At 64.2% G+C, this 19475-nt stretch overlaps 1 protein-coding gene across 4 annotated transcripts; it reads left to right on the top strand.

Annotated features, from left to right (window-relative positions):
• The first annotated feature begins 5631 nt into the window (after window positions 1–5631).
• TBKBP1 (TBK1 binding protein 1) lies at window positions 5632–17532 on the top strand. 4 transcript variants are annotated; one of them, XM_074849754.1, is made up of 11 exons: window positions 5632–5761; window positions 6526–6792; window positions 8360–8584; window positions 8673–8795; window positions 8886–8990; window positions 9499–9652; window positions 9735–9895; window positions 9984–10033; window positions 15050–15168; window positions 15815–16554; window positions 16777–17532. In XM_074849754.1, the coding sequence occupies exons 3-11, from the start codon at window positions 8363–8365 to the stop codon at window positions 16903–16905; spliced, it is 1803 nt and encodes a 600-aa protein (XP_074705855.1). In that variant the 5' UTR covers window positions 5632–5761; window positions 6526–6792; window positions 8360–8362; the 3' UTR covers window positions 16906–17532. The 4 variants fall into 4 exon arrangements, with proteins under 4 accessions (XP_074705855.1, XP_074705851.1, XP_074705853.1 ...); XM_074849750.1 differs by having other exon boundaries at window positions 15815–17532; XM_074849752.1 differs by having other exon boundaries at window positions 8356–8584; window positions 15815–17532.
• The last annotated feature ends 1943 nt before the right edge of the window (window positions 17533–19475 follow it).

Genomic DNA, 19475 nt, shown 5'->3' with positions numbered 1-19475 from the left:
CGACTTTGAACCAGTGTACAAAAAAAAAAAAAAAATAAATAATAAAATAAAAAATCCCAGGTGTTTAGAGGAGAGGAGGAGCTCTGTGAACTGGGAGAGCCAGCCAGCTCCGGAGCACAGACTAGGGAGAGGCCTGGGTCACATTTCTAGTAATGCCTTTTCTTTTTATTTTGTTTCTTGAGGTGGGGTGGGATTTCCTAAAAAAAGAAAATATAAAAAAAGAAAAAGCCATTCCTGAAGTTGGGGAGGGGGTGTGGAGGGAAGAAATCTGATCATTCCTCAGTGCTACCTGTTTCTGTCCTGTGTGGCTGTTCAGCTGTAGACAGCAGGAGAATAAAGTACACTGAGACAGTAGTGGAAACAAACCTTGTGTCTGTCCTGTTTGTTTTGGGGCTTTTTTTGGGTTTGTTTTTGGGTTTTTTTGGTTTGTTTTTTTTTTTTTGCTTTCGTTTCTCAAAGTAATTGCAGCGGTGCAGGCTTTACGTGAGCAGGAGCTGCACCCGCTGCCTCCCCTGTGCCTCTCACCCCTCGATCCCCTTGCTGGCTGCAGAGGGAGGGCCAAATACCCATTTTATACATATATTTTTTTTTTTTTTTAAGAGGCGATTTCACTGCTTGGCACATCTAATTAACAGAATAAATCCTGGATTATTCTTTTTTTTCTTTTCAAAGTGCCATTTCAGCACTAGAATCGAAACATGCTTGTCTCAGCAGAGCCCAGCCTCAGCGGGCAACCTGGGCTGGGCGCCACTCGCCGGAGCCACGCGGCTACCAAGGTGCCCCGAGCGGCGGCTCCGCTCTGTCGCTTCGCGTCGGGCCTTTTCCTTCTACATCCATCTCTCGGCGCAGGTGGGGGAAGAGTTTAAAAGCGCCCATTAACGCGATCCTGAAGTCGTAGCTCCCAGCTGAGTTCCTTTATTAACGTTGTCGATTTGTCGGTCGCACCCAGCGAAGGAACCGGCGCCTCCCGGTAGCGAAGGCTTTGACACGCCGCGTCACCTCCCCTCTCGGTAATAACGATTGGAAAGGACCCAATTCCTTAACAAATCGGTAGGACCGATTTATTTACCTTTTAAATTAAAAAAAAAAAACGCTTTATTTTTGTTTTCCTTACTTTTTTTTTTTTTTTTTTTGCTGCTTCATTTTCCCAGAGCCCGCCGCGTCTCCTCCTGCCAGCGTTCTTCCCCCGCCGCGGTGGCTCGGAGAGACTGTGTGGGTGTGCGCTCAATGAGTGACGATCGCCCGTTTCCTCTTTGGGGGAGCCGGAGGTGACAGCAGTGTGTCATCAGCCATATGTGCCACTCCAGCACCCGAGGATAGCGGGGCCGTACAGAGCTATTTCTGGGAGCAGGAGCTCGGTCTCTTCTCCCGACGCTGGATTTTATTATTTAGCATCTTCCTAGCGATGGGTGGCTCGAGGTGAGCGGGCTGATGTGCTGAGCTCCCCCAGGCCGGCTGCGTCCCGCAGCGTGAGGATAAAACCTGATTTTCCTGCAGCCTTAAGAAGGGGGAAAAACCCAACAACTTGATTTTCTAGTCTTGGAGGTGGTGCCGTGGCCTCGGTGCCCTCTCGCAGTCGCTGTCTGGCGCCGCCGGCACTTGCAGTTTCCCACCCGTGAGGGTGGCACGAATCAGCGTCCGGGGTGGGGGGGGGACAGGGCGGTCAGCGTGGCCCTTGAGCTGGTGTCACCACTCGAGTGAAACTTTCTCGCTGCGGGGAGCTGAATTTTACAGCTCTTCCCCTGAACCCTGTTGCTGAGGCGCGGGTGCGAGCGCAGCGGGTGGTTTTGCTCCGTGCGCCGGCTGCTGGGGAGCGTCGGTGGAAAACCGCCATGTCCCGCAAAACCCGGGCCCCGCGCGGCCGCAGGGATCCAAAATATTGGGAAGTCTGGATGCGAGATGTCCGACCTCCCTGCTGCGAGCACGCGGGAGCTGGATGGGCCCAACCAGGCCCAGTGTGATTGTGGAAGGGCTGTGCTGAGCGGGGACAGGCTCCGGCGTGGGGGCTTTATGCTCTCCGAGCAGCTTTTCCCTGCTTGTGCTCCCCTGGACCCTCCTCCCCTTATTGCTCCCGTGGCCAGGGCAGGGGATCGGGCAGCAGCAGGGTTGGACGAGGACCCGCAGCCCGTCACTTGTGTCCTGCCCCGCTGAGCTCGAGCCTACGGCGAGGAAACGCCGAATCCCACCGCTGCAGCTCTCCGGTGCCGGATAACACTGTGGTTTTCTCCGCCCGTGCGTGCAGCTGCCTCTGTGTTTTAGCGAAGTCGTTCCGCGCTCGGAGCTTTTGGGGAGCCCGGAGGTGCTGTGCTGCTCCTGGGTGCAGCCCCCGCCAGCACCGGGCTGGGGCCGTTCCTGCAGCCTTGGCACCCAACGCGCAGGGGTGGGCACCCAGCGGAGGGTCCTCGGGCACCCCCGGGGGTGCCTTGGGTAGGTGGGAGACGAGCTCAGCGCTGCCTTTTTGAGCACGTGGGGCTTTTCTTTCAAGCCAGCGCTGTTCCCCAGCGGGGCTGGATAAACCGAGTGGAAAACAGTCGGAGGTTTTGTGCTCCGCGCGACAGGGCGATGAGGGTGTCGCCGTGAAGGTGCCTCTTCCGCAGCCCTGTCCGTGGGGATGAGGGTTTGTGTTAGAGCCTGGTTGTGAGGAGCAACCGAGGGATGAATTTACTGCTCGGCCTCGTCCCGGTGGCAGCTGGAGCTGATGGGGGTAGAAGGGGAAACCTCAGCAGGCACCGGGCTCATTTTTTTATACATTTAAAATCCTGGGAGGCATTTTAAGTGTCCCCTGCCACAAGGCAGCCAGGCTCTTTTTTTTCATTGGTAATAACCAAGGAGCCCAATGCTGCCTCCGCCATAATTCTAATCAATAATTATGCTCAGGCAAGTAAAGCCTTCGACCGAGGGATCTGACAGGCTCCTTCGTTCCTTCTGAGTGTGGTTAATGGGGGTAACAAATGAGAGACAGTCACTGAGGATGATGAAGGCGACGTTTTGGGGTTCGACTGCTGTTTCCATCACAGCCCAGGCCTTGTGTGAACCCGGGGAGTTTGCAGCCTCCCAAGTAACACGGGCTGTTGGTGCAGGCGGGGGGTCAGGAGAGGTTTTTCTTCCCCTGGTCTGCAGCATTCCCTGCCATGGGCCCTGTGGAAGTGCGCTGAGGAGCTGCCTCGAGCGTACCCGAAATGCATTAAAATTAAATAATTCAGGAGTTAAGATGGGGATCTGGGAGAGAGGCAGGCAGGAGAGACGCTTGGAGATGCAGGGGGGAGGCAGCCTCCCCCCGCCCAGCTGCAGGGTGAAAGCGGGACAGGGAGCACGAGGGAGCATCCCTGGCCGGCAGCGGAGGCCCGTGTGACATCGGGGGGGATGGAGAAAACGTGGGTTTGAGCAGAATTTTGAAGCAGCTGAGAAGCTGGCGGAGCTCCTGGGCGGGGGAGGTGGGTGCTGGTGTTTCCTCTGCTGTGAGCAAAGCTGGGAGATGAAAGGTGAAGTCTGATGGGGTGAGCGCCTGCATCCCTGCCTGCGTCCCTGCCTGCATCCCTGCCTGCGTCCCTGCCTGCGTCCCTGCCTGCATCCCTGCCTGCCTGGAGCAGCCGGCGCGGGGGCCCACTGCTGGACAAACAACTTGGGATCCCTCTGCCTGGTGAGTTCGTGCACGGACACTGCTGGGATTTTACCTGGGTTTGCAATAATTACTGTGAAATCTGGCTGTAAACGCAGCTTTGGAGCCGTTCCCGTCGCTCTGGGCGCTGCATCACTCAACCACCGCACCCCGAATGTCTGAGGGTGCTGCAAGCCCTCGTCGTTGGCGGCCGGTGTGTTGGCCGTGGGGGCGCAACGGGGACCCCAAAAATCCCAGGGCCTGGCTTGTGTTTGCTCCTCCAGCCTCTCAAATCTCCCTGCGGCCGACCCTGCGCCGGCTCCTGGGGCGGTTGCGAGGTTTTTCCTTCCTGGGGGGGCGAACGCACCCCCCTTGCCCCCCGCTCCCCGCCGGGCTGCGCGTCCCCGGCACGACGCCTGCCTCCGCCGCACGGGGCTGCGGCCGGGCTGTTTCCTTTGCGTCAAAATTAACTTCCAACCTGATGGAAAACCTTAATTTGCACTTCAAAGTGTTTTGCAGCAATCTGCCAGCGCGAGCATCGCCGGAGCTGGCACTCGGGGATTTTTCTGGGGCCCTGTTTGCGGCAGAGCCTGGCCCTGCGACTCCTGCCTGCCCCTGCCTGCACCCCTTCGATCCCCCCGGGGTTGGTGTCGCTCTCCTGCCTTTCAACCCAGCCCTGCGACCCCCCCAAGAGCTGTTTTTCTTCTCCAGGCCCCGCACCGGAGGCAATGCGCCGCTTTGGCAGAAATTCAGATGGAAACGGCCGCACTTCGCTCGCCGAAGCCTCAGAGCAGCCGGGTGCCCGCCTGCCATCGCCCTCCCCAAACCCTCCCGTTGCATTTTCGGCTCGACAAACCCCCCCAGCTCGTGCTCCTGCTCCAGCTGTGGGAATCCCACGCCGATGCCAACCTGGGGCGGGCGGGGGTCCGGCCGTGCCGCCGCTGGCGACGCTTCGACGCGCTGAATCACCGCCGCGGCCCAGGCTCCATCCCAGGGGTGGTACGGCTGCGCTAAACATAGCGCTGGGAAAGGGGGGGGTCTGGGATGGGGGGGGCCCCCATGGGAGCTCCTCAGCTGGGGGCTTCGCTCCGTTTGGGTCTCCGAGGGGGAGGGACAGGGCTTGGGTGAAGCCAAGCGCCGTTTTTTCCTGGGTTTGCACCGACGCCTTTGCCCCGCACGCGCCGGGGCGCAGGATCGCACCGCGCTGGCCTCTCCCCCGTCGCTTCTGCCACCAGCAAAGCCCCCCCCGGCCTCGTCCCCATCCTGGGGGCTCCGCTTCCCCCCCCCACGGGATCCTCTGGTGGGCTGGGACGAGGCCTCGGCAGGGATGCTCGTGCCCGTCAGCGCCATCGGGTGCCGTGGGTCTGTCCGTCCTGGCTGGCAGCGATCCCCCCACCCCGGAGGGGGCCGCAGGGGTCTGGGCCCCCCCCCCCAAGCACAGGCCTCGCTGGTGGAGCCCCCGGCAGCAGCGGCGCCGGCGAAAGGAGAGCAGCTATTAATAACCCTGCGCAGCAAAGGGAAAAAAATGTAATTCCATAATGGAAGCGGCTCAGAGAGAACAATTCAGGGAATAAAATGTTCTCGGGGGGGGGGGGGGGGGGGGGGAGGCGAGCCCAGCCCCCACAGCCTGAGGTTGCAGCTCAGCTCTGCCATCGCCCCCCCCAACCCCGGGAGAAGGGAGAAGCCCCCCCAGCCCCACTGAGGGGTCCCCCGATCACAGCAGGGGGTTGGGGTCCGGGGGGGGTGTGTGTGTGTCCTCGGGGCAGGGGGTGGCGGCTCCGGGAGGGGGGGGGGGGGGCTGCAGCAGGGTGGGGGCCGGGGCAGCGTGTTGAGGGTGTCACACACACACACACACACACACACACGCACACACACACACACACGCACACACAGACACACCCCCCCCCAGCTCCGGGAGCATCATGGGGACCCGCCGTGCCCGGGGGGGGGCGGCACCGGCGTGTGGCGGCGGGGAGGGGCTGGCGGCCGCCCGGTGCCCACGTGGTTTCGCGGTGTCTCCGGAGCGGAAGAACCGGCGGTCGGGGCCGGGGCTGCGGCGGGGGCGGCCGGAACCGGGGCTGAGACCGGGAGCGGGACCGGGAGCACCGGGGCGGGGAAGGAGCCGCATCCCGGCGGGCGCCGCCGCATCGCATCGCATCGCCGGTGAGTGCGGGGCCTGGGCCGGGGGTGGGGGGGGAACCGGGCTGCCCCCGCCCTCCCCGGGCCGCCCCCGCCCTCCCCGGGCCTGTCTTCTCCGGTTCCATCCTCATCATCACCCCCCGCCACCCCCCCCCGGCCCGGTGTCCCCCGGCGCGGTGCGGCCCCGGGCTGGGTGCGGGGGGGGGGGCGCACCGGGCCGGGGTTGCTCGGGGGGGGGGGTTACCGGAGGCGCTGGGGCTGTCGCAGGCCAGGTCCGTGTCCCCGTCCCGTGTCCCCCCGCCCCGTCGGTGCCCGCGACCCCCGCTCGGGCTCACCCGCCTGCCCGGGCCCCGCTCCCGGCGTCGGGGGGTTCGTTCGCTCCCCACCCCCTTCCCACGCCGGTTCACACGCCGGTTTTTACACGCCGGTTTCCAGCCCCTCTGCGCTCGCTCTGGGCTGGGGGGGGGGGGTGTCATCACACTCGCTGGCCTCCCCCAGCCCCCCCCATCTCCCACCCCCAGCAGCGGGGAAGGCGCCCAGGGAGGTCCCAGCAGTGGGGAGGGGGCTTGTCCCCATCGCAGCCCCCCAAGGCTGCATCCTCCAGACCCCCCCAAAGCAGGGTGGTGTTGGGGGGCTGCGGGGTGTTTCTCCCCCAGTTCCAGCGGGGTGCCGGTGGCCCGGCAGCACCCCCTGCCCGGCCCGTTCCCGTCCCCGCCAGCACACCGGGGCGATGAGCAGCCGCTCGCCAGCCGAGCCCTCCCGCAGCCCCGTTTTTGCTTTTTTTCAAGGTATTTGTAGGCCTTGAGTAGGGGCTGAGCACTGGGAACGTGGAGGGAGCATAGCCAACACGGTGCCGTGGGGCTCTCCGCCGTTACCCCTGGAACCTAATGACAGCGCCGCCATCTCCCGCCGACCCTCTCGTGGCTGAGCTCCCGAGTGCCTGCCCGCCGCGGCTCCCTGCCTGCGCTGCCGACGCCTGAGACACGCGTGCCTGCGCCGCAGCCCTGCCCAGCCCGCGCCGCTTCGCCCCGCGCCCGGGGCCCACTGCGAGGCAGGTGGCACCGTGTGATACAGATGGGGAAACTGAGGCACGGTTTGGGGAGCAGCAGGGCAGGGCCGGGGGACTCTGGGGGCAGAGCTGCTGCTGGGCCTTGTGAATCGGGGAGGGAGGGGGTTTGGCACTGGGGGGTCCCCCTCTGCCTCTGTGGTGCCCCCAGGACCCCCGAGCAGGGGTCTGGGCCCCCACCAGCCCCAGGACTTGGGGGTCTTGCTTTGAGGGGGTCACCAGGGACTTGGGGAGCCTGAGTTTCCCCAGGGGGGTGGTGATGATGATGGTGCCCTCCCTGCCCGAGCAGGGGTGGGTCCCCTCCATCCTTGCCCTGGGACCCTCACGGGGAGGGGGCAGACGAGGGGTCACGGTGCTGGGGTGGGGGTTTGTGCACGTTTCATTCTCATCCCGGCGGAGGCTGCAGCAGCCCACCACCACCCGGCTCTGGCCGTGCTGAGACTGCGGGAGCACTGGGGTGGGGGGGGTGTCTCCCCCCAGGGTTGGGGGTGCCAGGGTGCTGTGCTGGCCCTGGGCTTGGTGGGGGGGGGGGGCGGGCTGTGAGCCCCCCATCACCCTACAGAAATCACCTCCCTCTCCTGGCTTCATGCTATGAATTATTTGTGTGGCAGCAGCTCCCGGGCGTCTGCCCGCGCCGGCGGGGCCGCAGGGTCCCCGGGTGGGGTGGGGGGGCCGTGCCAAAGCCCCGCGTGCGGGTGCCGGGGCTCAGCACCGCAGTCGCCATCGGCTCGAGGCGCCTTTTCCTCACCGGCCACGGAGCCACGGCAGAGCCACCGGTGCCAGCGGCTTTTGGGAGCCTCGACCCCCCTCAGAATCCTCCACCGAGGACAAATCCTGCGGCGCTGGGCGGAGCGGGATGGGCAGGATCAGGCCCCCCCACCCCAGGGAGGGTTCGGGGCCGTGCCCGTGAGGGAGGCAGCTCCCGGGGGGGTGAGCGGCGGTGCCGGTATATAGGGCACGGCGCGGGCTGCGTGCCGCCGCGGAGGCGTGGGAGAGCAGGAAGCCTCTCGCGTGCGGCGCGGGGCGGGCGCCGGCGGCACCTGATGCTATTTCTGGTGTCTGTTCCCGTGGGGGGGGGACGACACACATGGGGAAAGTCACCGTGTCCCCCCCTCCAAGGGTCACTCCGCCGAGGATGCTCTCTGCCACCACCTTGTCCCCGCTGGTGATGGCCGCTGCTGCAGGGGCTGCCAGGACCCCCCGTCACCCCCTTTTCCCCAGCGGGGATGGGGGGGTCGCCTGGCTGCTGTCCCCCCCCCACCCTGGGGATGCTGTGGGGTGGAGCTGCTGATGGTGGCAGCTCCCCGGACTGTCCCTCCCCCATTGCCCTTGGGACATGCCGAGCTCCTGCAGACCCCGCGCTGCCCCCAGGGCCCGGCCAGGCTTGGGGGGGGCCAATCCGCAGCTCCCCCCGCTCCAGGCACCCAGTGCCCCCCCAGCCCAGCCTGCTCCAGGGGCTTTGGGCTGCTCCCGCTGGGCTCAGGGAGGCTTTGCCTAGGGAGTGAGGCCACGGGGTGACTGTTGTCTGTCTGTCCATCCGTCCCCCCCCCAGGCAGGACATGGACTCCATGTTCGAGGACGACATCAGCATCCTGACGCAGGAGGCGCTGGGGCCGGACGACGACTGGCTCGACAGCCCCAACACCGACCTCTCGGGCGAGATGTGCTCGGCCTCCCACTTCGCCCTCATCACCGCCTACGATGACATCAAGAACCGGCTGACGGGGCTGGAGAGGGAGAACTCCACGCTCAAGCGCCGGCTTAAGATGTACGAGGTCAAGGTGAGGGGCTGGGGGAGACCGGGGAGGTGGGGGGGGGGCAGGCACAGGGCCGGGGGTCCCCGCTGATTCCTGTGCCCCGCGGCCGCAGTACCCGCTGATCGGCGAGTTCGGGGAGGAGCACATCTTCTCCCTCTACGAGGCCAAGGAGACGTCGCTGCTCAAGAGCGAGAAGGCGTCGCTGCAGCAGCAGCTCAACCAGTTCCAGCACGAGGTGAGTGGGGCTGGCGGGGGGCCGCAGGACGCAGGGGTGGGGGGGGGTCCCCTAACTGCCCACCCACCCCCCCGCCTGCCTCCCCGGCAGCTGCAGAAGAGCAAAGAGCGGGAGGAGCAGCTGGAGGAGATGATCCAGGCCTACGAGAAGCTCTGCGTGGAGAAAGCCGACCTGGAGACCGAGCTGGGCGAGATGGTGGGTGCCGTTCGGGCGCCTGGGGGGACGCCGGGGTCCCCCTTCCCCGCTCTGCGACAGCAGCCAAGCAGATTGTTGCTTCTCTGTCCCCCGGCGCTGCCAGGGCCACCGCCGGGACTCAGCGGGGCTGGGGGGGCCGTGGCCACTTGCCCCCGTTACGGCCGCGGTGGGGGGGACTCACCTTCATCCCCGTCTCTTCCCCGCCCCGTCCCGCCGAGGGACGCTCCCGGCCCCGGCGTGGTGCCTGTCCCCCATCCCATTTTCCCCTGCCCCATCCAGCGCCACGCTCTGCCGACCCGAGGTGGGGGCCACCCCCACCGTGCCACCCTCTTCTGAGCCGGCCACGTGCCAGTGACAGATCCCCCCGTCACCCTGCCACCACGGCCACCAGCTCCACGGGGACCTCGAGCGTCGGGTCTGTTGGGAAGGGGGGGTGGGATGAACCCCGGGGAGGGGGTGCTGTGTCCACGGGGCTCAGCCCTTTTCCCCCCCGCCCCTCCCCGGGCAGCGGGCGCTGGTGGAGACGCACCTGAGCCGCATCCGGAGCCTGGAGCAGCAGCTGCGGCAGCGCGACGGCGGCACCTTCCCCGGGCTGGGCACCCCGCTGGCGGGCCAGGAGGTGCCTTTCCTCGCCCTGCACCCCAACCCTGGCCTGACCCACGGTGAGCAGCGCCCCCCATTCTCCCCCCGGCCCCACAGCCTTGGTGCCGGGGAAGGGGGTGCTGAGCCGTGTGGCGCCCGCAGTGCTGGAGCGTGCCGGGGGCTGGCAGAGCCGGGGGCTGGAGGCCGAGCTGGAGGCGGCGCGACAGGAGACCCAGCGGGCCCAGCACCGCGAGGAGCATCTCAAAGCCGAGTGCGAGCGGCTGCAGGCGGAGCTGAAGCATCTGCAGGACACCCGGGAGCAGGTAGCGGGTGGGGGGCGGCTGCGCGGGATCATCCCCCATCTCCCATGGGTGGGGGTCTGGGTGCTGATGAGGCGTCTGCTCTCCCCAGGACCAGTCGGAGCGGGACATGGCCTGGGTGAAGAAGGTGGGCGACGACCAGTAAGTGCTGGGCTGTGCTGGGAGGGGGGTCCCCACGCTGGCAGGGAGGGTTGGGGACACGCAGGACTCTCTGCTGGGGACAGGACTTGGGGGCCTCCCCCGCTTTGAAGTGCTGCGGGCAGGTGGGATCCTGCACCCCAAAAGCTGCGCCCCGGTGGGTTGGGGTTGACCTGGGCTCCAGGCGTGGGGTGGCCGCGGGCCGGTGTGTCCGGTGCCGTACGGGCTGCGCGGTGCCGCCTGGGCGAGTGAGCCGCTGCCTCCAGAGGGCACTGACGGCTTGTGGCTGCCGAGAGCAGCGAGCCCACGCGGTGCCACGACGTGCCACGCTGTGCCATGCCGTGCCACACCGTGCCATGCTGTGCCACACCGTGCCACACCGTGCCACACCGTGCCATGCTGTGCCACGCCGCGGGACACCGGCCTGGCTGCACCGGGCAGCACCAGGAGCGTGTCCAGGCTGCTCGGAGGAGCCTCTGGTTGCCCCGACTCCATCTCCGGCTCCGTACCAAACCCTGCCAGAGTTTTTCTTTTGGTGACGGTGTAACGGGGCGCGGAGCTGTCGCGGTGCCGGTGCCCCGAGTCCGTCCTCTGGGCCTCGCGCCTCTTCCTGGCCTCCCCCTCGCTGCAGCTGTGAGCTCTGGGGGCTCCATTGGGGCACCCCCAGGTACCGTGGGGGGCTGGGAGAGGGACTGAGCACCTCGGATTTGGGGGGGGTTTGGGCCAAGACAGCCCTAAATCTGGGGAGGGCTGATGAGGGCTGGGGGGGGGGGGGGGGGGCTGCGCCAGGGCAGGGGCTTCTCCCCGTGTCCGGCCCCCGGGGCCAACCCTGGTATCGGGGTGTGCAAAGCAGCCGCCCGTAACCTGATTAATTAGGCAACAGCCTCGTTACCCCGCTGCCCTCGCACACGCGGGGCTGCCGGGCTGTGGCAGCAGGACTTGGCACCCCTGTGTCCCCCCACTGTCCCCCCCCCAGTATCCACCGGGGCCGTCAGCCCCTGCCGAGCTGCCGACAGATACGAGGTGACGCGCGGGGACTCGCCTGGCACAGGGAGGTGCCGGGGTGTTTGGGGGGGGGGGCGGGGGGGCGTTCCCCCTCCTTTTTCCCGAGGTGTTGGATGCTTTTGCCATTTCTTGTCTCCCCGGCGTAAATCAGCGCGCGGGGCTCGGAGGGGGGGGCCAGGCACCTCCGCACCAGCGTCCCTGGGGGGCTGCGGCCGCGCGGCTGCCGCCCCATTTTTCCACCGCGCTGCCCCGGGGGGGTCCCTCGATAACCCTCCCCTGGAGAACCTCGAAAAATAATTCATTTTATTTTTCACAAAGCTCAGCCCTGCCGTGTCCGGGAGAGCCGAGCTCACCCCCCCTGTGCCATCCCCCCTCTCCTCACCGCCCCCCCTCTCCCCGTACCCCCTCTCCCCATCCCCCTCCCCACAATATCCAGCCCCCACCGAGAAATAAAACTCCAAATATTAACATTTCCCAAACCCACCTTGTTTTTAAGCCCGACTTCCCCAGGTCAGGGTGGGGAAACTGAGGCAGGGCCAGCTCCTCACCCCTCACCCCCAGGCCTGGGAGCCCCTTCCCCCCTCCCCGGGCCCAGCCTTTCCCTCCCCGCTCTTTTCGCTCTTTTCTGGTAAATACGGCTCTTTTTTTTGTAACCTGCATCTCTCCACCACTTTTTTGGTGTGAAAGGCACCTTATCGGCGCTTTCCATCTCCGGGTGACTTTTCTGGCTCGCTTTTGTCGAATTAGTCAGCGTGTTGCCGCAGCGGGAGCGGGGTGGGGGTCCCTCCGGCCCTCTTTTTTTTATTATTTTGGTTAATTTTTTTGTTTTGGGGATATTTTGGGATTTTTTTGTTTCTTTTCTAGGTTTTGTCCTTATTTTTTTGTCCTTTCTGAGGTTCCAACCGTTCCCACTTGTGCTTCCTCGGGACGGGGCCAGGAAAAGCGGGGAGCTAAATCACAGAGAAAGCCCCGGGGGGAGCAGGGGGGTGCGGGGGGGGGGGCGCGGAGGGTGCTGGGAAGCTGCAGGACCAGGGGCCGCTTTGCAGGATCCGTCCCCAGGATCTCGCCGCCACCATCCAGGGGTGACACAGGGCCAAAAACCAGGGGTGGTGGGTGCAGGGGGGGGGTCAGAGCACACACACCCCCCCCCCCTCAGCCCCGTGCCTGTCGCTGCCCTGCTGCTGACACCATTTTGGTGGGATTTTAGGGGGTTTAATGAATTTTGCACCCCTGGGTGCCCGTCTTGGGGCTGCCACCCTGCTCGTTGCCTCCTTTGCTAACGGTGCTTTGCTGCCTGTGCTGGGATGTCCCCAACTGTCCCCTGCTCCCCTCCCTGGCTCCGCCCCCCCAGCAAAGGGGTCCCCCCCCAACCCCATGCTCCCCCCAGCCCCCCCTGGCAGCTGTGCCTGCGGGTTCCTGCTTTTATTTCGCTCTTCGCCCACTTCTTGTTTACCAGGTGTGACTCGCTCAAGGTCACCCCTTCCCCCCTACCCCCCCCCAACTCCTCGCTGCCCCCTCCACCCCACCAGGGGGGGGGTCTGCACCCTGGCCATCACCCACACACCGTGGATTAACTTTGCCACCACGAGTGGGGGCCAAACCCCAGTCCTGGTGGTACGAAGATGCCATCGTGTGTGTGTTTGTGTCCCCCAGGTTTCTGGGGACCACACGGGGCCGGGGGGGGGGGGCGGGGGGGGGCCCAGCCCTGCGGTGAGGCGAGAGGGATGTGATGTGGTTGGTATCTCTCTGGGTACCACGCCGCAGGGATGATGGGTGTCATTTGCTGGGGACGGGGGGGAGCTGCTCCCCCGCCTCAGATGGGTCTGGTGCCCCCCACGGGGTGGTTTGGGGGGGACACACACACACATTGCACCCCAGCCCCCCCCCCCCCCCGTGTGTCCCCAGCCCCTTGCTTTGGTGGTCCTGCCTTGGGGGGGTCTCAGCTGTGCTTGGGGCTGATCATGCCCCCCCCCCCCCCCCCCACCAGCCACAGCATCGCTGGTGGGGGACAAGGAGGGGACACGGTGTCGGGGGTCCCACTGGGGTCGCAGGGGGGGGCCCACGTGCCCCCCCAGCTCCATCTGCCCCCCCCAGCAGCAGCGGGGCAGGCGTGGGCGGCCGGGTTTTCGGTGGCTGTTTTGTTCTCACGCTTATCTGCAGTCGCGTATCAAAACCCCACGGTTTTGCCCTGAAACGATGCCTGGGGGGGTGGGGGCACCAAGACCCCCCCACATTTCCCTCCGCTGGCATCAAACCTTCTGAAAAGCCTCACAACCCCCCCAGCTGCAGGAGGGACCCATGGGGCAGGTTCCTGCCCCCCCCACCCGCAGGCAGGGGTCCTGGCAGGGTGCCCTGGGTGGGGGCCGGGGGCTGCTCGTGTCCCCCCACCCCACACCCCCCCACACCCCCCCCCCCGGCACCGCTCGCTCCTCCACCCCAGCGCTGCGGTTTTGGCGCTTCCTCCCTGCGCCTCAGCGTGACTTTGGGGGGCTGGGGTGGGCCCCCCCATGGTGGGAGCCACCGAAATCCAGCAGCGGGGCCGGGGGAGCCGGGACCCCCCCGCTTCGGGGAGCGGCCGCAGCCCACGATGGGCCACGGGGGGAAGCGGAGGCAGGAGAGGAGGGAGCGGGGAAGTGCCGGGGGGGTCAGGGCAGCCGCGTGCGGGGCCGCCCTGGGGACTTCGGGGCCGTGACACGGGTACCCAGCTACAGAAAGGTCTTTTTTACTTTCTTTTCTTTTTTTTACTCTTTCTCTATGTTCTTTTCTTCATTTCTTGTTGTCTTATTTTCTTTTATTCTTTTTCTATTTTCTTCTTTATCTTCTTTTTCTATTTTATTTCTTTTTTCTTCCTTTTTCTTTTTCTTCTTCATCTTTCTTTTCTATTTTCTTACTTTTTCTTTTTCTTTTCTTCATCTTTCTTCATTTTCTATTTTCTTTTTCTTCTTTTTCTATTTTCTATCTTCTTTTTCTTCTTTTCTTTTCTTTTTTCTTTTTCTTTTTTCTCTTCTTTTTTTTTCTTTTCTTTTTTCTTTTTCCTTTTTCCTTTTTCCTTTTTCCTTTTTCCTTTTTCCTTTTTCCTTTTTCCTTTTTCCTTTTTCCTTTTTCCTTTTTCTTTTTTCTTTTCTTTTTTCTTTTCTTTTTCTTTCTTCTTTTCTTCTTCTTCTTCTTTTCTTCTTCTTTTCTTCTTCGTTTCTTCTTCTTCTTTTCTTCTCCTTTTCCTTTCTTCTCCTTTTCCTTTCTTCTCCTTTTCCTTTCTCCTTTTTTCTTCTCTTCTCTTCTTCTCTTCTTCTCTTCTTCTCTTCTTCTCTTCTTCTCTTCTTCTCTTCTTCTCTTCTTTTCTTCTCTTCTTCTTTCTTTATCTTGTCTTCTTTTTCTATTTTCTTCTTTTTCTTCTTTTTCCTTTTCTTCTTTTCTTCTTCTTCTTTCTTTATCTTGTCTTCTTTTTCTATTTTCTTCTTTTTCTTCTTTTTTCTTCTTCTTTTTTTAAATTCCTTTTTCTTTTTCTTCTTTTCTCTCCCCCCCCATGAGATGACAGGAGGGCGGGCAGGGGCAGACCTGTCAGCTGCTGTTACGAGCGGTGTCTCCCGGGTCCCCGGGGTGTCACAACGGCTCAGTTGAACCCTCGGCGCGTGGCGCGGGAGGACGCGCTGAGCCCCCAGCCCCGCGGGGCCCTCGGGAGGCGGCTTCTCCCTTCGCATCACCGCGGAGAATATGCTTTTGAAAAGCGACACCGAAGTTGGGGAAGAATTGATGACTCTGTCAGGGCCTCCGAGAGCTGGGAAAGTGGGGGGGGGGGGGTGACTGTAGCACCCACCTCCCTCCCGCTCCTGACTGCTCCCCAGGGGGTGCCCACGGGTACGATGCACAGCCACAACTTTTCCCTTTTGAGTTAAAAACCTGAATTTGGGGTACTTTTGGGTGCTCCCCACAGCACCTCATGGCAGGGGGACCCCCCCCCCCCATCTGGGGACCGGGGCTGTTTCACCCCCCGGTGACGCTTCGTCCCCGCCGCAGGGTGAACCTGGCGCTGGCCTACACGGAGCTGACGGAGGAGCTGTGTCGCCTGCGGAACCTCAGCTCCCTGCAGAGCCAGATCCTCCGCGCCCTGCTGCAGGAGAAGAGCCTCAACGGCGGTAAGGGGGGGCCAGGGGTGGGGGGGCTGCACCCCGTGGCCGGGGATGCAAAAAACGGGGAGACCGCGCTGGCTGCCATCGTCCATCCCAAGAGCATCCCTCCCCGCGGGGCGCATCCCCCCAGCCGTCCGGGATGCACTTGGGTGACGGGGGGTATTTGTGCTGCTTCCTTTATTTCTTCCTTTTTCTTCTTCATCTTTCTTCCTTTTCTATTTTCTTCTTTTTCTATTTTCTTTTTTCTTTTTCTTCTTTTCTTCATCTTTCTTCCTTTTCTATTTTCTTCTATTTTCTTTTTCTTCTTTTTCTATTTTCTTCTTCTTTTCTTCTTTTCTTCTTTTCTTCTTTTCTTCTTTTCTTTTCCTTTTTCTTTTCCTTTTCCTTTTCCTTTTCCTTTTCCTTTTCCTTTTCCTTTTCCTTTTCCTTTTCCTTTTCCTTTTCCTTTTTCTCTTCCTTTTTCTCTTCCTTCTTTCCCTTCTTTCCCTTCTTTTTTCCTTCTTTTTTTAAATTCCTTTTTCTTTTTCTTCTCTTCCTTTTCTTCTTTTCTCTCCCCCCCCCCCATGAGATGACAGGAGGGCAGGCTGAGCTGACAGGGGTGTGTGTGTGTGTAATTTTCTGTGCTCTCCCCCCACCCCGTTTTGCTTTGCAGGCCAGCGCCACTCCCCGCTGTCCCAGTGCCATTCCCCAGCCCAGCAACGCCGCTCGCCCGCCCCGCAGTGCCCCTCGCCCGCTCAACCAGGGCGTTCGCCAGCACCCCAGTGCCAGTCGCCAGCGCTGCAACGCCGCTCGCCGGGACCCCCCAGCCAGTCGCCGGCCCAGCAACGCCGCTCGCCAGCCCCCGGCCCTTGCCAATCCCCTGCCCAGCAACGCCGGTCCCCGGTGCCCCCTTCCAACCAGTCGCCCGCCCAGCAGCGCCGGTCCCCAGCCCCACCGCCGTGCCCGTCCCCGGCTTCGGCGTCACCGCACCGGTTGCCCGGTGAGAGGATGGAGCTGGGATACGCCAAACCCTCCAGCCGCCACATCAAAGCCGGCTTCCAGGGCCGCCGCAGCTACTCGGAGGTGACCAACGTAGCCCTGTACCAGCAGAGCCGCTCGCTCTGGCTCCAGCCCGAAGCCTCGACGCTCCCCAAGCACCGGCCCTACGGCGAGGTGTACCTGGGGGGCGCGGGGGCCCCCCTGAGCTCCCGCGAGCCTTTTGAGGAGCACGTGCGTTTCGAGAAGCAATCGTCAGACGAGGAGGAGTGGGCTCTCCCCAGCCCCCCCAGCCCCGAGGCGGGGGCCATCCGCTGCGCATCCTTCTGCGCCGGCTTCCCCGACGCCGACGCCGTGCACCGGACGGCCGCTGCCTACGCCCGGGCAGAGCACGCCCAGTCCTGGCCTTCGATCAACGTAAGTGGGGACCCCCCCTCTTTGCTCCAGGGATGTTCTGCGATGGGGTGGGGGGGGGGCACGGAGAGAGGCAAGGGAACCCCCTGCACCACGCAAGCAGGGTGCCTCAGTTTCCCTATTTCTGACCGGCATCCCAACCCGCACCCGGCAGCGGGAGGGTGCCGAGGGGGGATTTGGGGGGGGGGGGGGGCTCAGTGCCACCTTGTGCCCCCCCCCCAACAGCTGCTGCTGGAGACGGTGGACTCGGAGGTGCGGAGCTGCCCGCTGTGCCAGCTGGCCTTCCCCATCGGGTACCCGGACGATGCCCTGGTCAAGCACATCGACTCGCACCTGGAGAACAGCAAGATCTGAGCCTTCCCCCCCCGCCTTTCCCCACCTTTGGATGCTGCATGAAAACACACGAGGAGCGACCACGGCTCCCGAAATACCTCCAAGTCTTCAGTAGCTACAGAAAGACTGAGCCCCCCCACCCCACCTCAACACCCCGGAGCCCCCCCACCCCCTATGCGGGCTCCTCTCTGCTCCCGCCTCGCCCCGACCCTGCATCCGCGCCGGGTTCGGATGCTGGAATCGGGGCACCGGGGAAACGCCATCCCGGGTGGCAGCTGGAGGGGACCCGGCTGCGCCCTTGGGTGTCACCTGCACCCTTGGCTGTCACCTGCACCCTTAGGTGTTGCTGCTTGATCTCAGGGAGGATTCGAGGGGCCGGGTCCTGGATCCGGCCCCCAGGAAGCAGGTGAAGGGAAGGGGCTGCCCCTTCCCCGGCTCCTTGGGTCAGAGTTGGGTTTGGGGGGGTCGGAGGGAGGGGGGCAGCTGCTTGTTCTTGGTCCCCCTCACCTCGTCCCACCGGTTCAAGCATCTTTCCACTCTTTTACATTAAAAGCACCCGCCCCCCTTGGCCCCGTTTCTCCCCCCTCCCCACAATGATGCTGCTCAGAAATGACCCCCCACATCCCGAGGCGCAGCTTGGACCCCCCCCCCCCCCCACCATTGCACTGGGCTCTGCGGCCTGGGGGCTCTCCCTGCCCTTGCCCCCCACCCCCCCAGCGTGGGGACAGCGCAGCCCCCCAGCAGCCCCCCGCCACCGGGTCCCCCCTTGCTTTATCCCGGGGCTGCGGGTGGCTGCTCACCCCGAGCCCCCCACCTTCACCCCCCCCACGTTCAATCTACCTCAAAGCTGCTGGGAGAGGGGGGGTCCACAGCGCCGTCCCCCCCGCCAAGCCGCTCTGCGCTGCATGTCCCTCCCGTGCCACGGCGCGTACCCACCCCCCCCCCCACGCACCCCCAGGGGCTCGGCTGGGTGCGGCCCCCCCCACCCTGCACCGGGACCCCCGGGCGGAGGGACCCGCGCTCTCTGCAACGCCACCGACTCCAATAAAACCCTTCCAGTGCCCGAAACGCCGTGGGGGGGCCAAAGCTGCCTCTTTTCTTTGGGTCCTCAGGGAAGGGGGGGGAGCTGGGCTGTGGGTTGCCCCCCCAGGGCTGGGGACAGGGCAGGGGACAAACCTTGTGCTGCCACGTCCAGCCCCGGCAGAGCCAACTCGTGTCGCCAGGGCTCAGCGGGGCGGCCGCGGGGGTGACGGGGTTCAGGGTGCCCGTTGCAGGGAACTGGTGGCCCCGTTCCCGGCACGGTGGCACGTTTCGGGTTTACTGGCCTGGCGGGCAACAAGAAATGGGACAATCAAAAGCAAAACAAAAACTGTCACCAAGCCCCACAGGGGTGACAGCAGGGGCATGGCCGAACCCCAGCCCCGCAGTGCCAGCACCGCTGTGTGGCCAGATCGGTGCTTTTGGGGTCCCCTGACAGCTGGGGACATCCCCCCTCCCACCCCCTGGGCTTGTCCCGGGCCTGGGGGGGGGTGTGGGGTGGGCACGGGGGGATTGGGGTTGTGATGATGCCAGCACGGGTGCTCATGGCACGGTGGCACCGCCCTGAGCCACTCACTGCGGTGATGCTGAACGTCCCCAGGGTGACAAACGGCGGGTAAAATAGTTGTGGGGACCCCCCCAAACCCTACGCGGGACCCCAGCGCGGAGCAGCTCAGCCCTTCCCCGTTATTTGGGCGAGAGGAGCCGAGGGGCTGCGCCGAACCCCAGGAGGAGCCGAGGGGGTGGACCCACGGAGGAAGCAAACAGCCCCCCCCGGGTGCTGGGTAAGCGAAACGCCGGGTTTGGGGGGAGCACAGAGGGGGTGCCCTTGGGCACGATACCGGGGTGACGGTCGGGGGGTATCTCTGGCAGCGGGGGGGAGATCAGGGAGGGCTGTGGGGCTTCACACCTCCGCTCGTCATTGGGCTGCTGCGACCGGCCGAGGTGGGGGGGACACACCGCAGGGCTCAGGGTGCGGGTTGGGGTGGGGGGGTGACATCCTCCTGGTTATCCTGTGCGTGGGGAAGCCCTGTCCCCCCCCCCCAGCGTGGGTACGGCTGCCCCAGCAGCACTGCCGAGCCCCTCTCCTCCGTGTTATTGTAGGGCCTGCAGCCTCCCTACCTGCGGGGTGGGGGTCAGCACTGGCCCCGCAGGGTCCTCAGCTGGTTTTACACCCTGTGGGGGTGCAGGTGCGTGACCTCGGCGCTGAGACACCCTTAAACTCGGCCACTCGTGGGAAATCCCACCCCCCCTGCCTACCCTGGGTCCAGCAGGGCGCATCCGTGCGATGAGTTGTGCCCGTTCTCCAACCACTCTGCCATGGGGGGAGGCTGCAGGAGGAGGAGGAGGAGGAGGAGGAGGAGGAGGAGGAGGAGGAGGGCTCTGTCCCAGCCCCGAGCAGGGTGCGGAGGCACGGCAGGCTGTGGGGCTGATGGTGTGAAGGAGATAGGCTCTGCGCCGGCGGCGAGGCGGCGGCACGGCGGGCGTTATCGCAGCTCATCTCTGCGTCGGGCAGGGGGGAGCGAGGAAGAGCAGCCCCTGCCCAGCGCTCA

The sequence above is a fragment of the Strix aluco genome, chromosome 24 (genome assembly GCF_031877795.1).
Source record: "Strix aluco isolate bStrAlu1 chromosome 24, bStrAlu1.hap1, whole genome shotgun sequence".
NCBI lineage: Eukaryota > Metazoa > Chordata > Aves > Strigiformes > Strigidae > Strix > Strix aluco.
Note: the sequence above shows the minus strand (reverse complement) of the source record. Positions and strands in the feature narration are given on the sequence as shown.

Coding starts and splice junctions, on each gene's coding strand:
- TBKBP1 (XM_074849750.1), top strand. CDS start 8,363: ATGGACTCCATGTTCGAGGACGACATCAGCATCCTGACGCAGGAGGCG. Junction 8,991..9,498: donor AGACCGAGCTGGGCGAGATG/GTGGGTGCCGTT, acceptor CTCCCCGGGCAG/CGGGCGCTGGTGGAGACGCA. Junction 9,653..9,734: donor CAACCCTGGCCTGACCCACG/GTGAGCAGCGCC, acceptor TGGCGCCCGCAG/TGCTGGAGCGTGCCGGGGGC.